General features: G+C 45.5%; 2 protein-coding genes across 7 annotated transcripts in view; one reads left to right on the forward strand and one right to left on the reverse strand.

Moving 5' to 3' along the window:
* The window catches only part of CFAP44 (cilia and flagella associated protein 44), a 96,769-nt gene extending 92,964 nt beyond the window's left edge, over nt 1-3,805 (reverse strand). For both annotated transcript variants that reach the window (XM_089512456.1, XM_089512455.1), the window contains exon 1: nt 3,607-3,805. In XM_089512456.1, the coding sequence (XP_089368582.1) occupies nt 3,607-3,649 (43 nt within the window). In that variant the 5' untranslated portion in view covers nt 3,650-3,805. The remainder of the gene's footprint in view (nt 1-3,606) is intronic.
* A 5,143-nt stretch (nt 3,806-8,948) lies between these two features.
* Nucleotides 8,949-16,004, forward strand: part of LOC149319842 (immunoglobulin-like domain-containing receptor 1) — a 29,137-nt gene continuing 22,081 nt past the window's right edge. For 3 of the 5 annotated variants that reach the window (XM_089512459.1, XM_089512458.1, XM_089512460.1), the window contains exon 1: nt 8,949-15,153. In XM_089512459.1, coding sequence (XP_089368585.1) covers nt 14,721-15,153 — 433 coding nt within the window. In that variant the 5' untranslated portion in view covers nt 8,949-14,720. The remainder of the gene's footprint in view (nt 15,154-16,004) is intronic. The other 2 variants (XM_089512461.1, XM_089512462.1) reach the window with 2 other exon arrangements.

A 16,004-nucleotide genomic window follows, 5' to 3' on the forward strand; every position in this document is an offset into this window, starting at 1 on the left:
CTAAATTTCACTTTCAATTTTCCAGCTATGCTTAGGGAGTTAAGAAAGGCATATATATATTTTAAAAAAAACTGCATATTTTGTCATAGGATGATATCACACAGGAGGAATGTCACCCAATTTCAAAAAAAAAAAAGGAAAAAAAAAGAAAGTAGGGCCAACTGGAAAATGGATGCTATCAAGCAAATGGTTGTCAAATGCACAGAAGAACACAGCATCCACACCAAAGCCCAGGTAGTGCAAATGCAAAAGAGGTTGTCATATGAGTACATACCCTTCGTAGTCAAGAGTTTGAATTAGCATCCCTGCACACGTGCAGTGAGGGCAGAATCGATCATGACCTTTTTACACTTCTGGCGGGGCTTGCCTCTGGTTCCTGTGGTTTTGCCTTGTTTAACGTTATTTGTTCATTCATTACCCTTTATTTCATGTTATTATGTAATTCACATTATTTAATCATTCATTACCCTTTATTTCACATTATTTAGGCAATGCACTTTATTTGTGCATTCATTACATCTCATTTCATGTTATTTAAACAGTTCACTAATTTAAAATCAGTCCAAAGCAACCTTGTACGTAGTTTGAGCATTGGACTATGACTCTAGAAGGCAGGGATGGAATCCAACTGGGTGACCTGGTGCAAGTCACACTCTCTCAGCCTCCTCAGAAAATAGCAATGGCAAACCCCATCTGAATAAACCTGGTTCTAACCTGGCCCATTGGGAGTCCCATTGAAAGCAATGAGTTAGAAGAGGGAGGGGGGAAGCTGTGCAGGAACCAGAGCTGGCAACTAAGGCTACATCCACACTGGAGAAATAACCCAGTGTGGCACTGCTTTAACTCTTTGTGGCTCAAGGCTATGGAATTCTGAGAGTTGGAGTTTGTTGTGAGCCCAGAGCTATGCCACAGAGGGGAGGAAAACTGGCACCCATTCCCTAGGCTGCCCCACTCCATCCTCCCCCAAAAGAGGAGGAATGAAGAAAGAAGAACAACTCCTCTTTGGGGCTAATAAAAAGGGGGGGGGGATTTTTCTCTCTTTTTGAAGCCCCTGGCCCTGGAGGAAAGAAGGGAGGGAGGGAAGCAAAAAGGTCCCTGATGAGCACAAGGGGCCAGGAGCAGGGCAAGCCCCAAGCACACAATTTTGGGCAGAGAGAGAGAGCTTGCATGGAGAGCCACATTTTCCTGTCAAAAACAGCTGCTTTTCCTCCCAGCTGCCAGGGGAGACCTAGGAGCCCCAGAAGCCAACACAAAACGCAGGATCACGGGAATTGATGCCGGGGGAATACCAGGGCCACAGCAAACATGCATATCACACCAAACGGCATCGCACTGAATGCGAAGCAGCCTGGGAATAGGATTTGTGAATTCCCTAGTTCACCAAATTTACTTAAGTGTGGATTGATGCGTGATTGCCTTCAGAGTGCGTTCGGAATGCCAGCCAATGCGTCTGATAACCTTTCGTGCAATAATGTGAAAATGCCATGATTGCATTCAGGATGACACTGGATTATACTTCCAATTTCAGTCGTGTGATAACGGCGTGAAATACTGTATACATGCTGTTAGAAATTAACCCAGAATCTTTCTAAAGCAATCTGAAATTGTACAGTACAGGATAGGATTTAATCATATCAATAAAGAAATTATAAAACCAGCTCTTTAAAAAGTTGAAAGATTACATGTTTCATGGAACTTTTAAGACACAAAAATAATGTAAATGCACTTTTATGCACATAAACAAAAAATCAATAGGAAAAAAAACACCTCATTCTGTAATCAGAAAACCTCATTTCAAATACAGTATTTGAATAGTATCTATAATATAAATATATTCATATCTATAAATTAATAATATATAAGCATTTATCCTAATTCATGTTTTATTCTACTGCATAATCTGGATTTTAAATAGATCCATTAAGATCCTTTAAAAATATCAGATTCTTTAAAAATCGATCCTTTAAAAACTATTTTCTCATCCACATTTTACAAAAACAAGTTCATGTAAATAGAAAATATCACAAGAATTGTTATAGAGGAAATGCTACGGTGATTATGCTTTGTAGTTGTATATTAATCTGGACTAAAACAGTTTTGCCAGGTTCCACAGAATTGCAAGCACAAACTTATAAAATGAGTTTCCAATACAGTAAAAGAAACAAAAAACAGCACTGAATTTCAGATGAATCAAAATTTGCTGACATTTTGACATAAGCAAGTTGGCTTCCCATGTCACAGAGCTCCTAAACCTCATAAGAATTAAGACAGTGACCACTTAGTTTTTCAACCTCTGAGGGAAAATATTTGAAAGGCTGTAAAACAGAAGAGAGAGTTGCTTCATTTTCCTGGGGTTGCAGTCTAATGAAACCAGGCACACAGACTTGCTAGATTACCGCACCACATCCTTATAGTGCTGCTATTCCCTCCACGTTTGCTGGGGTTAGGGGCATGGGACCCCCGTGAATGTGGAAAAACCACAGATAACAAAAACACTAGGTTTTTACCTGGGAGAAGCCCTCTCTAGGAATCTCTAGGTGCTCCAGTGCAACTCTGTCGTCAATATCTGCCAGACATTGGCCACAGAACGGCGCTGGAGGAGCTACATATGCCTGGTGCAGTCTTCTCTCTAGGAATCACCAGGTCCTTCAGTGCAACCTTTGCTTAAAGTTGACCATAGAGCTGCGCCGGAGGACCTAGATATTCCTAGAGAGGACGCAATAATGAAATCTGCAAATAACCAAATCTGCAAAAGCCAAAGCCACAAGTGTGGAGGGGCGCGTGTACAAACTGGACGAAGTAGGGAAGTCAAATTGCAAATATGTATGTTTCAGATCTATGATTTAATTTAAGTTTTTAATTTAATTTATGGTTTAAATGTTATGATTATTTTGAATGATGTCACATTGAGTACTGTTAGGTAAGGTAAAAAATAAAATAAATGTAAACCCATGCTTCTTTTAAGCCCTGCTCAAAATGGAGGACGTTGCGGCATTCCTCCTGAACATAAGGCTGAAATGTAAGGCAGGTCCTGGAAAAGGAGGACCCTTTCTGTGGTTTGAGTTGTTGGAGTGCACCTCTGGAGTTCTGGGTTCGAGTCCTGCCTCGGCCATGGAAACCCATGGAAAGTCACACTCTCTCAGCCTCAGAGGGAAGGCAAAAGCAAACCTCCTCTGAATAAATGACAAAACAAAACATGACAGGGGTGGCCAGGAGTGTGAAAGGGGCACAATAACAACAGCCATTAATGGCACAGGAGCCCCCTCTGCAGCTTTCAGCCTGGCAAGTGGCAGCCCTATTTTGGGACTTTCCAGCAGTCCTCAGAATGATTATTTTATTTTATTTTAATTTTAAATAAATTGATTTATTTACATTTTAAATAAATAAAAATTTAAATAAATAATTTTAAAATAAATCTTTTAATAAATAAAATTATTTTAATTTGATAAAATCTCCATCTGTAAATAAGAGATATAAAGTTCCTGTTCTTTGCTACCACTATTGAGAAAAGGGCCCTTAAAGGCGCGGCCCCCTAAACTTCAGTTTAGCCGACCAAAATCCAAACTGAGGGAAAGAGTGCAGGGAATGTATATGTACTGTGATTACCTTTTCCACTTTTCCCCTCGTCTTGCTCCCCTTTGGGCTCCATTTGCTGGTTTATGCCAGTTGCTAGGCAACCAAATGGCCGGCGCGCAAAGGCTCCTGGGAAGTTGAGTCCCAAAATGGCGCATGCCTAAAGCGCCTGCGCAGAGGGATAATAGAAAGGGTTTTTCACACTGAGGTCAAACACACTGCAGAAATAATAAGCCATTTTGAGGCTACTTTCACTGCCCTGGCTCAGTCCTAAGGACTCCTGGGAACTAGGAGTTATTGTGGCACTAGAGCTCTTTCTGTCAGAGAAGGCTAAAATGCCTCACAAAACTACAGTTCCCAGGATTCCCTAGCACTGAGCCAGGCAGTGAAAGCGGTCTTAAAGTGGATTATTTCTGCAATGCACAGATGCATCCTTTGTCTCAAAAGGTGATTCAAGATCCCTTTGGCTACTGATTTTGGAGACTCACATGGCTATGTCTTTTAAGAATACGAAACAATAATAACAACTACAATTCCCAGAATTCCATAGCACTGAACCATGGCAGTTAAAGTGGTGACAGGGTTAAAGAAACATGCTATAGGGAGGGAACAGAATATGGTAGCATGTAATCTTTGATTTGCTCACTTGCAGTTTGGAAACATTTCATGGAATGATAACAAGGCAAGCAGGCACTAATTGTTATTATTGATTATTATTATTATTATTATTATTATTAATTCAAAGACATAGCCGTGTTAGTCTGGAAAATCAGTATGCAAAGGGATCTTGTAACATCTGAAAGAGAGAAGCTGATCATATGATATTTCCTAGACTTGGGCCTGCTACCAAGCTCATGCTACCAACCTCTCTCTTTCAGTTAGGCTGCATCCACACTAGAGAAATAATCCGGTTTGACAGCACTTTAACTTCCATGGCTCAATGCTAGGGAATTTTGGGAAGTGTAGTTTTGTGAGATGTTTATCCCTCTCTGTCAGAGAGCTCCAGTGCTACCATAACTGTGATTCCCAGGACTCCTTAGCACTGAGCCTGGGCAGTTGAAATGGTCTCAAACTGGATTATTTTTGCAGTCTGTTTCAGCCCTGAGTCTCAGAGGTGCTGCAAACTCCCTTTGCGTTTTAATGGGCAGACTAATTCAAGCCTTTCTTCATCACAGAAGACCCAGCTGACCAATCAGAAGGCAGCTGAAGACCAGCCAATAGAATGTGGGCTGGGACTTTTGAAAGTTCTGAGCTGACAGTTGGGAGTCAGTTGGGATTTGACAGTTGAGGGAACAGTTGGGTTCCTGAGGGAATAGTCAGTTAGGGCTTGGGATCCTGAGATAGAGAAGGACGGTTAGAGGTAGAGTCTGAGGGGAAAAGGGCTCCCTTCCGTTACACATCCAGGACTAGGAAAGGGAGAGGCTGGAGTGTGATATCCTGTGGGATATTGTTAGCTTTGGTGGCTGTTAGGACTCAGTTTAAAAGAGGAACTTAATAGAAGGACTGAGTGAATCTTAGTTCTAAGAAACTAGTGATTTAGCTAGAGAGTTATAAAACCAATGGTAACTATAACAAGGTGAAAGTTTAATTATATAAAATATCATATCAAAAACAACACTGTTAAACCTTCTTGTAAATAAAGTTTTATTTGTTTGATTCAAGAAGGACACGCCTGGACTTCAGTTAATACCACACTACTCACATCACAAAACACGGGTGGCAGGGGTGGGATTAGAAAACACCATAGGACTACCATCTTAAGGTGTGAGAAGTGTGCTGGAGACAATTGGTGTTACCGGGTTCTGTGTTCGAGTTACCAGAAACCCAAGATTTTATTTATCTTGGACTGCCTGATGGAAGAGGCCCCTCCCTCCTCAACTGTCATCTCGGCCTCAGAGGGAGCCATCAGGCAGACCCAGCAACATCGGGGACAGCCTGAAGGAAGAGGCCCCTCCCTCCTCAACTGTCATCTCGGCCTCAGAGGGAGCCATCAGGCAGACCCAGCAACATCAGGGACTGCCGGAAGGAAGAGGCCCCTCCCTCCTCAACTGTCATCTTGGCCTCAGAGGGAGCCATCAGGCAGACCCAGCAACATCAGGGACTGCCTGAAGGAAGAGGCCCCTCCCTCCTCAACTGTCATCTCGGCCTCAGAGGGAGCAATCAGGCAGACACAGCAACATCTTGGACTGCCTGAAGGAAGAGGCCCCTCCCTCCTCAACTGTCATCTCGGCCTCAGAGGGAGCCATCAGGCAGACCCAGCAACATCAGGGACAGCCTGAAGGAAGAGGCCCCTCCCTCCTCAACTGTCATCTCGGCCTCAGAGGGAGCCATCAGGCAGACCCAGCAACATCGGGGACTGCCTGAAGGAAGAGGCCCCTCCCTCCTCAACTGTCATCTCGGCCTCAGAGGGAGCCATCAGGCAGACCCAGCAACATCAGGGACTGTCTGAAGGAAGAGGCCCCTCCCTCCTCAACTGTCATCTCGGCCTCAGAGGGAGCCATCAGGCAGACCCAGCAACATCGGGGACTGCCTGAAGGAAGAGGCCCCTCCCTCCTCAACTGTCATCTTGGCCTCAGAGGGAGCCATCAGGCAGACCCAGCAACATCGGGGACTGCCTGAAGGAAGAGGCCCCTCCCTCCTCAACTGTCATCTCGGCCTCAAAGGGAGCGATCAGGCAGACCCAGCAACATCTTGGACTGCCTGAAGGAAGAGGCCCCTCCCTCCTCAACTGTCATCTCGGCCTCAAAGGGAGCCATCAGGCAAACCCAGCAACATCGGGGACTGCCTGAAGGAAGAGGCCCCTCCCTCCTCAACTGTCATCTCGGCCTCAGAGGGAGCGATCAGGCAGACCCAGCAACATCTTGGACTGCCTGAAGGAAGAGGCCCCTCCCTCCTCAACTGTCATCTCGGCCTCAGAGGGAGCCATCAGGCAAACCCAGCAACATCTTGGACTGCCTGAAGGAAGAGGCCCCTCCCTCCTCAACTGTCATCTCGGCCTCAGAGGGAGCCATCAGGCAGACCCAGCAACATCAGGGACAGCCTGAAGGAAGAGGCCCCTCCCTCCTCAACTGTCATCTCGGCCTCAGAGGGAGCCATCAGGCAGACCCAGCAACATCTTGGACTGCCTGAAGGAAGAGGCCCCTCCCTCCTCAACTGTCATCTCGGCCTCTGAGGGAGCCATCAGGCAGACCCAGCAACATCAGGGACTGCCTGAAGGAAGAGGCCCCTCCCTCCTCAACTGTCATCTCGGCCTCAGAGGGAGCCATCAGGCAGACCCAGCAACATCGGGGACTGCCTGAAGGAAGAGGCCCCTCCCTCCTCAACTGTCATCTCGGCCTCAGAGGGAGCCATCAGGCAGACCCAGCAACATCGGGGACTGCCTGAAGGAAGAGGCCCCTCCCTCCTCAACTGTCATCTCGGCCTCAAAGGGAGCGATCAGGCAGACCCAGCAACATCTTGGACTGCCTGAAGGAAGAGGCCCCTCCCTCCTCAACTGTCATCTCGGCCTCAGAGGGAGCCATCAGGCAGACCCAGCAACATCAGGGACAGCCTGAAGGAAGAGGCCCCTCCCTCCTCAACTGTCATCTCGGCCTCAGAGGGAGCCATCAGGCAGACCCAGCAACATCTTGGACTGCCTGAAGGAAGAGGCCCCTCCCTCCTCAACTGTCATCTCGGCCTCAGAGGGAGCCATCAGGCAGACCCAGCAACATCAGGGACAGCCTGAAGGAAGAGGCCCCTCCCTCCTCAACTGTCATCTCGGCCTCAGAGGGAGCCATCAGGCAGACCTAGCAACATCAGGGACTGCCTGAAGGAAGAGGCCCCTCCCTCCTCAACTGTCATCTCGGCCTCAGAGGGAGCCATCAGGCAGACCCAGCAACATCTTGGACTGCCTGAAGGAAGAGGCCCCTCCCTCCTCAACTGTCATCTCGGCCTCAGAGGGAGCGATCAGGCAGACCCAGCAACATCGGGGACTGCCTGAAGGAAGAGGCCCCTCCCTCCTCAACTGTCATCTCGGCCTCAGAGGGAGCCATCAGGCAGACCCAGCAACATCTTGGACTGCCTGAAGGAAGAGGCCCCTCCCTCCTCAACTGTCATCTCGGCCTCAGAGGGAGCGATCAGGCAGACACAGCAATATCTTGGACTGCCTGAAGGAAGAGGCCCCTCCCTCCTCAACTGTCATCTCGGCCTCAGAGGGAGCCATCAGGCAGACCCAGCAACATCAGGGACAGCCTGAAGGAAGAGGCCCCTCCCTCCTCAACTGTCATCTCGGCCTCAGAGGGAGCCATCAGGCAGACCCAGCAACATCTTGGACTGCCTGAAGGAAGAGGCCCCTCCCTCCTCAACTGTCATCTCGGCCTCAGAGGGAGCGATCAGGCAGACCCAGCAACATCGGGGACTGCCTGAAGGAAGAGGCCCCTCCCTCCTCAACTGTCATCTCGGCCTCAGAGGGAGCCATCAGGCAGACCTAGCAACATCAGGGACTGCCTGAAGGAAGAGGCCCCTCCCTCCTCAACTGTCATCTCGGCCTCAGAGGGAGCCATCAGGCAGACCCAGCAACATCTTGGACTGCCTGAAGGAAGAGGCCCCTCCCTCCTCAACTGTCATCTCGGCCTCAGAGGGAGCGATCAGGCAGACCCAGCAACATCGGGGACTGCCTGAAGGAAGAGGCCCCTCCCTCCTCAACTGTCATCTTGGCCTCAGAGGGAGCCATCAGGCAGACCCAGCAACATCGGGGACTGCCTGAAGGAAGAGGCCCCTCCCTCCTCAACTGTCATCTCGGCCTCAAAGGAAGCGATCAGGCAGACACAGCAACATCTTGGACTGCCTGAAGGAAGAGGCCCCTCCCTCCTCAACTGTCATCTCGGCCTCAGAGGGAGCCATCAGGCAGACCTAGCAACATCAGGGACTGCCTGAAGGAAGAGGCCCCTCCCTCCTCAACTGTCATCTCGGCCTCAGAGGGAGCCATCAGGCAGACCCAGCAACATCGGGGACTGCCTGAAGGAAGAGGCCCCTCCCTCCTCAACTGTCATCTTGGCCTCAGAGGGAGCCATCAGGCAGACCCAGCAACATCTTGGACTGCCTGAAGGAAGAGGCCCCTCCCTCCTCAACTGTCATCTCGGCCTCAGAGGGAGCCATCAGGCAGACCCAGCAACATCAGGGACAGCCTGAAGGAAGAGGCCCCTCCCTCCTCAACTGTCATCTCGGCCTCAAAGGGAGCCATCAGGCAGACCCAGCAACATCTTGGACTGCCTGAAGGACGAGACTTCTCCCTCCTTTAACTGTATTTTGTATTGTATTACGATTGTACTGTACACCGCTATGATCATCGTGGAATAGCGGTCTATAAATAAAACATATTATTATTATTATTATTTGAACTTAGAAAGTAAAAAGTTCAACAGTTAAAATAAAGAGGCATAAATCAGTGAGGGTAATCTCTGAGGTAATGGTCAAGGGTACTGTGTAAGAGATTACCTATAGACTGACCAGGCTGGATAAGAGAGGCAATACCAGTCCCTGAGGTAATTTGCTGAGGTAAATTGTAGGGGACTGGAAAAAAAGAACGTTACAGTTTTAGAGCACCTGGATTCGACAAATCCGGTGGCCAGAAGTGTGCTTTGGTTATAGGGGTCTGAGTGTGAATTATCAGACACCCTATATTACATGTGAACTTGGAAATAGGAAGTTCAATATTATAAAATCTAGACGTTGGTCAGTAAAGTGATCTCTGAGGTATTCATACAACGGTATTTGTAGGAGATTACTTGGAACCTGACCACACTAGAGTGTGATTTTAAGACTAGTCTCTGAGGTAAAAGTTTTGAGGTAATTGTAGGAGACAAGTGATTCCTGAGGTAAATGTTGGTGGTAAAATAAGGAATCACTGATGTAACTATAAGGTTCAAGTGGATCTGTGTTATTGAGTGGAAGCACAGTCACATTTGAGTATTTCCTGAGGTAAAAGTTTTAGGAATTTATAGGGAAATACTATTAACATGCTTCCTAAAAGAATCAAAACTCCAGCAATGATAGGCATAGAGGAAGAAGAAGCCAGGGAAGAAATTGTAGCTAGTCTTGACACCTCCATTTCTAAACGACTTGAAAGTTTAGAAATTTGGAAATTTAAACTTGAAATGTCCAGACTAAAGGAAAAAGGAATGTACTCATGACAGAGAAATGCATGATCCAAAATTGAAAAAAACTGGAGAATGAGACGGCTCATGAGAGAGAAATAAATGACATAAAGATAAAGACATGGGATTTAATGATCATTTTAAAATCTAGAGTTATTCATATTGTCAAGAATAGCATTAATGGGTTCCCTCTATATCAGTGATGGTGAATCTTTTTGAGGCCGAGTGCCCAAACTGCAACCCAAAGCCCACTTATTTATTGCAAAGTGCCATGTCCCGCTGGCTTTCTAGTAACAAACTCTGGCAAACTCTGTGCAGGGACAATGGCATATGTGCCCACAGAGAGGGCTCTGAGTGCCACCTCTGGCAAGCGTGCCATAGGTTCGCCATCATTGCTCTATATGATACACAATTTTTCCTATATATGTTAGTGGAGGTAACTTTGACTTATATATAGCTAGTTTTGAGAAAGCTTGTGATGATATGGGAATATCAGACAAGGAGTGTGATGTGATTAGGCTTGAATTAAAGGAACTGGAACATAAAAAAGAATTAAAAGAAAAAAGAATGTGAGAGAGAGTTAATAGAACTGAAATATCAGAGAGAAATGAAAGAAAAAGAATGGCAATGTGAGAGAGAATTAAAAAGAAACATGAGACAGCAAAGAGAAATGGTGCTTTAAAAGCAGTTGAGACAACTGAAGCATAACAAAGATTTATTAGAAGAAAAATATGATAAAAAGTTAACAGAAAAACTGGATGTTATTAAAGAGAAGTTTAAAAAACAGGATGCAGTTATTAGTACACTTGAAGAACAAATAGCTAATCTAAGGCGCGTTACAGACCGCCGAGAAGAGGCGGTCTGATGCCGCCGGCGGTTGCTGCGTCCGGGAACCGCAGCAGCCAAATGGCACGGTTCCCAGACGCAGCAAAGAAGGAGCGCAAAAATTGTGCTCCTTCTTGCTCCCCGGAAGACGCCGTGAGGTGCTAGTCGCACACTCGGGCGTCATTTCCGGGGCACGACGTGCAGACGCAGAGCGTCCGTTACGTCAAGATGGGGGCGGCCTTGTGGAACGGCGGCCACCATCTTGTACGGACTCGGTCCGTAATAGGGGTAAGTGCGTGCATAAGCCACGCACTTACCCTAAAGCTAGTACGTCCCCAGGACGTACTAGCTGCCCGTGTGTAACGGGACTAGAATCCTAAAACCAGACGTCACAAGGTCTGTTGGAAGGAAAAACAGATGAAATTGTTACTCTAAAAGCAAGTTTAGACAATAAAGAAAAGACTGTTTCAGAGTTGGAATATTTCATTTCTGAGATGAAACATTCCTGAAAAAGTGCTAATGAAACCCTATACCAATACAAAAAGGATATTTAGGTTTTCCTAGATAGCACAAATGAGAGATTTATTCAACAAGAGAGAAAAAAGAGGTTTTAATACAAGCAAATAAAAAGTTACAAGAACAACTATATGATTTAAAACAAGAAAATCAGATTCTGCATAGAAAAGTCAATAAAGGTCAAAATGAGCTTGATAACATGAAGTTAAAAAACTCTGTATACAGAGATTGCCAGACTGGAAAATAGGCTAAACTCTAAAGACAGAGAAGTTTGAACTCTTTTGGAAAATTGCCATAAAGCCAATACACAAACACAAGGACGGAAAACCATGTTTTACCATGTAAAAACAAAATACAATACTCTCCGACTTGAACTTTTCGATATAAAGTCTAAGAGTCACAGACAAAAAGAAAAAATAGGGTCTAAACAACAGGAAAAGAAAATCTCACAAGAACAAACAAAGACAGTAAATAAGGAAGAAAAAGTGCCAGTCATAGACAATAAGGTTAATAGGTCTAATGAGCCTGATAGAAAATTGGCTGTGATCATAAGGGCTAAAAATAAAAAAGAATTTAACCAGAAAGAAAAGAGTCCTAAAAGTTTAAAACCTTTGTTAAAATCAGATGAGGGAAAAGCCTCCAAGTTAAAGGAAAAACATCCTTACAAAGTCAAAAAGACACAAAATCATACTGTCAGCAAGTTTTTTATAATAATGACGATAAAATTCATTTATAATCCACCTCTGATGGAAATAGAGGACAAACTTCATAGATCCCAGCTAGATGAACTTTCTATACTTTCAGATCTGACATATATCTGGAAGCTATATATTAAATGGGACTTTGTTAGAAAATCCTTACTTTGGCAAATGGGTGATATAATCCAAGGGAATGGTCTAGTAGTTCAAAGAGATTGGAAGAATCTTAAAAAAGTAAAACTTGAAAGAATAGATGTGTTTATACAGAACATGCTCACATCTGTAAACTTCACTGTCAAACATACTGGTGATGACCAGATGACAGACAATCGTTGGTGTCATGAAAGCCCCACGATTGGGTCGCATTATGAAGGCACAACAACCACAACCAAGTGAGCTTCCTTCAACCAGTTAGGTAATCCTACTTTACTAGAGAGACCTAACAGGAGGGAAAGAAAAACAGAATAGTAACCCAACCGGTTGTGCAGTTGTCAAAAAGTGTATCCGCTGGCAACCGGCATGCTTTGTTTTATGGGTTTGGACAGGTGCATAAATGCCAACTAAATTATGCAATACCTTGAGTAAGTTCCATAAAGTTTACAACCTGGACTTTTACTCACAAGAAATATGTGCAGTGCAATCTGAATCAGCATTTCTACATGTAGGGAAGGGTTTATACCTTCTACTACCAATCCATCCTTCCCTCTCCTATGAGCACTTCAAATAAGAAAAACAATTATGTTGGTGGAAGGGGCTTGATGGCCCTAAACCTGATGTCTGGACGAACATATACAAAGAGATCATAAAAATGTAGGGCTGTCAGGTGCCCCCTACATGTTGTAGTCTGCCTTCAATCATTTCCAGCTTATGGCAAATGTATTGCAGGGTTTTCTGTGCATGATTTGTTCAGAGGGAGCTGAGAGAGTGTGACTTGCTCATGGTCATCCAGGGAGTTGCCATGGCTGAGCAGGGATTCGAACCCTGGTCTCCAAAGTCATAGGAGTTTATCACACAAAGGAGATCGGGATTTTATCCTGTGAATATCCTGGAAAAATGTCATTATTACCCGAAACGATTTCACACGACGTCACACAAAACCCGCCATTAAAGTGGTCACAAAGCATCTTTTTACTTTTGGGATTTCAGTGACAACGCATTTCTGATATCACTTTATTTGCGCAATTTTTAGCCCGAGTGTGATAAACTCCGTAGTCCCACACGCAAACCACTGCACCAGACTAGTTTTCTTGCACAGGAGCAGGTTGAAAATCTAATGTGATTAAGTTTGTTGCAAACTGCCTTCAAGGATTATAGAGACGGAACAGCTGGGTGCATCTACACTGTGGAAATAATGTAGTTTGACACCATCTTGAGTGCTGCAGCTCAGTCCTATGGAATCCTGGGATCGGTAGTTTTACAAGGTCTTTCAAGCCAGCTGGTTTGAATGATGGACTACAACTCTGGAAACCAAGGTTTCATTGGATGAGGGAAAACAAACAAACTCAGTCTGAATCCAGAGAAAACAGAGGTACTCGTGATAGGTACCCCAGGTCCAGGCAGGGAGATTTGTCATCCAGTCCTGGATGGGATCACACTTCCCCTAAAGGACAAAGTTCGCAGTTTGGGAGTACTCCTGGATTCATCTCTACAGTTATCATTTCAAGTGGATGTGATGGCCAGGAGTGCTTGGTACCAGCTTCATCTGATACACCAACTGCGTCCCTGTCTGGACCGAAAGGACCTTGAAACTGTAGTACATGCACTGGTAATCTCTCATCTAGGCTTCTGTAATGTGATCTACATAGGGCTACCTTTGTACCAAGTTCAGAAGCTTCAACTAGTCCAAAATGCAGCAGCCAGACTGGTCACTGGGACCTCAAGGTCAGACCACATAACACCTGTACTAAAATCCCTACACTGGCTGCCAATCAGCTTCCGGGCCCAATACAAAGTGTTGGTGATTACCTTTAAAGCCCTACATGGCTTGGGCCTGAGTTACTTCAGGGAACGCCTCTCCCGACATAATCCGCTCCGCACTCTCAGAACAAGTGGGAAGAACTTACTTGATCATCCTAAAGTGAGATTAACAACTACTCACCAAAGAGCATATTCGGCAATGGCCCCTACACTTTGGAATAACCTTCCGGAAGAGCTCCGACTCACTTCCACTTTGGATGCCTTTAAGAAGGCGCTGAAAACTTATTTATTCCGGCAAGCATACCCTCCTGATCTTTTATAGATTTGATGAAAAACTCTGTCTCTCAAATCGGAGTATACTTTGGGATGTTAATTTGAGATTTTATATTGTATTAACTGTTTTTAGATAACGCATGGCTTTTATGCTGTGGTTTTAATACTGTTATTAGAATTATTGTTGTTGTACTGTATAATCTGACCGTAATCCCGCTTTGATCCATTGGGAGAAGCGGGAAAACATAAATAAAACTTATTATTATTATTCATTCCTCTCTCAGTGATGTAAACCCCCTTGTTGACCTTGGGCGAGTCACACTCTCTCAGCCTCAGGGGAAGAAGGCTATGGCAAACCTCCTCTGAACAAATCATGCCAAGAAAACTCCATGATAGGGTTGCCTATTTGTTGCTGTGTGCCTTCAAATCGTTTCTGACTTATGGCAACCCTATCATTAAGTTTTCTTGGCCAGAGTTGTCAAGAAACGGTTTGCCATTGCCTTTCCCTAGGCTGAGAAAGTGTGACTCGCCTAAGATCAGCCAGTGGGTTTCATGGCCGAGCTGGGACTCGAACCCTGGTCTGCCAGAGCCATAGTCCCAACACTCAGACCACTACACCTTCTAGGGTGTTCCTGTGCCAAAACACACTGCCAAAATAATCCAGTTTGACACCGCTTTAACTTTAGGGCTCCATGCTAGGGAACTGCGGGATCTGTAGTTCTGGGAAACATGGAGCCTTTTGGCCTGGGGCCCCAACCACCTGCAGATCCCAGAATTCCACAGCATGGAGCCAGGGCAGTTAAAGCGGTGCCAAACCGGGTTACTTCTCCAGCGTGGATGCAGCCTGGGGCTGCCTGTGTGCCTGGGAGAGCCGCATGCAGTAAGCCAGAGAGAGAGAGACAGGCTGCACCTGGAGGCCCCGCTGCCTGGGAAGGCGCTGCTGCTGCTGCTGCTGCTGCTGCTGCGCTCCACAGGTGCCTCAGAGAGAGAGCGCTTAGAGGGAGCCCCTTCTCTCCGGAGAGGAAGAAGATCCCAAGGCTGGAAGGGGAAAGAGGCAGCCCCTCCTGGGCAGCAACATCATCTCCCCAGGATTCGGAGCAGGAGAGGGGAAGGGCAGGGCCGGGGGGGAGCCAGGCTCCAGGCGAAGGGAGGAGGCGCCATGGCCTGGCCCTGGCTCTACCTGGCCCTCTGGGTCGCCCTCACCTGCCTCCCGACAGGTGAGTGGAGGAGGAGGAGGAGGAGGGGGCAAAGGAAGGAAGGAGCCTGGGGTCCCCTGGAGGGTTACGCTGCCCTCCCTCCCTCCCCCTCTCTTGTGGCTGGGCCTCCTTCCTTCCTTCCTTCCCTCCCTCCCTCCCTTTAGCAACTTTTAGCTTGCAGTCTGTTTTAATTATTGTACTAATTTAATTCTGTTTTCCTGGACTATTTCTGTAGGTTTTAAATTGTATTGCTTTTAGTGGTGTAACTAAGCCTCCCTGAGTCCCAGTCCCAGGCACACAACTACAATTCTCAAGGCATAGCTCTTTTTCAGGAAGTTGCTTGTTGTTGTTGTTGTTGTTGTTACTGTATTTATTTATATTGTGCCTTTCTCCCAGAACTGGGAGCCAGGGCAGCTTACAACATTAAAAACAACATAATTAAAACCATACAGAAATAGTACCTTAAATCTAAATAATAATAATAATTATATTTATATTTTAATTATATATATATATATATATATATATATATATATATATATATATATAGCACAGTGAGAAGCATACCAAAATAGTACATGAAAACAGAATTAAATTATAGTTTTTTTGTGTTTTTTTCAGGAATTAATTATTGCAATATTAAAACAAGTTACGTTCCCAGAATTCCCCTGCATTGCGCCAGGGCAGTTAGAGTGGTCCCAGACTGGATTATTTCCTCAATGAGATTTGGACCCTAATTTGCAGATCTCCTCTAGACCCCAGGATATAAATCCCTGATATACAGGGACTGAGTTCTCACTGTGTGAAAAATATGGGTTCTGTGCTGACACTGAGCGCCAACTGTTTATCTGTGTACCATAACCTAGAAGTTA

This window comes from Sceloporus occidentalis, unplaced genomic scaffold (genome assembly GCF_023333645.1).
Source record: "Sceloporus occidentalis isolate IW3139 unplaced genomic scaffold, rSceOcc1.0.p SCAF_2, whole genome shotgun sequence".
NCBI lineage: Eukaryota > Metazoa > Chordata > Lepidosauria > Squamata > Phrynosomatidae > Sceloporus > Sceloporus occidentalis.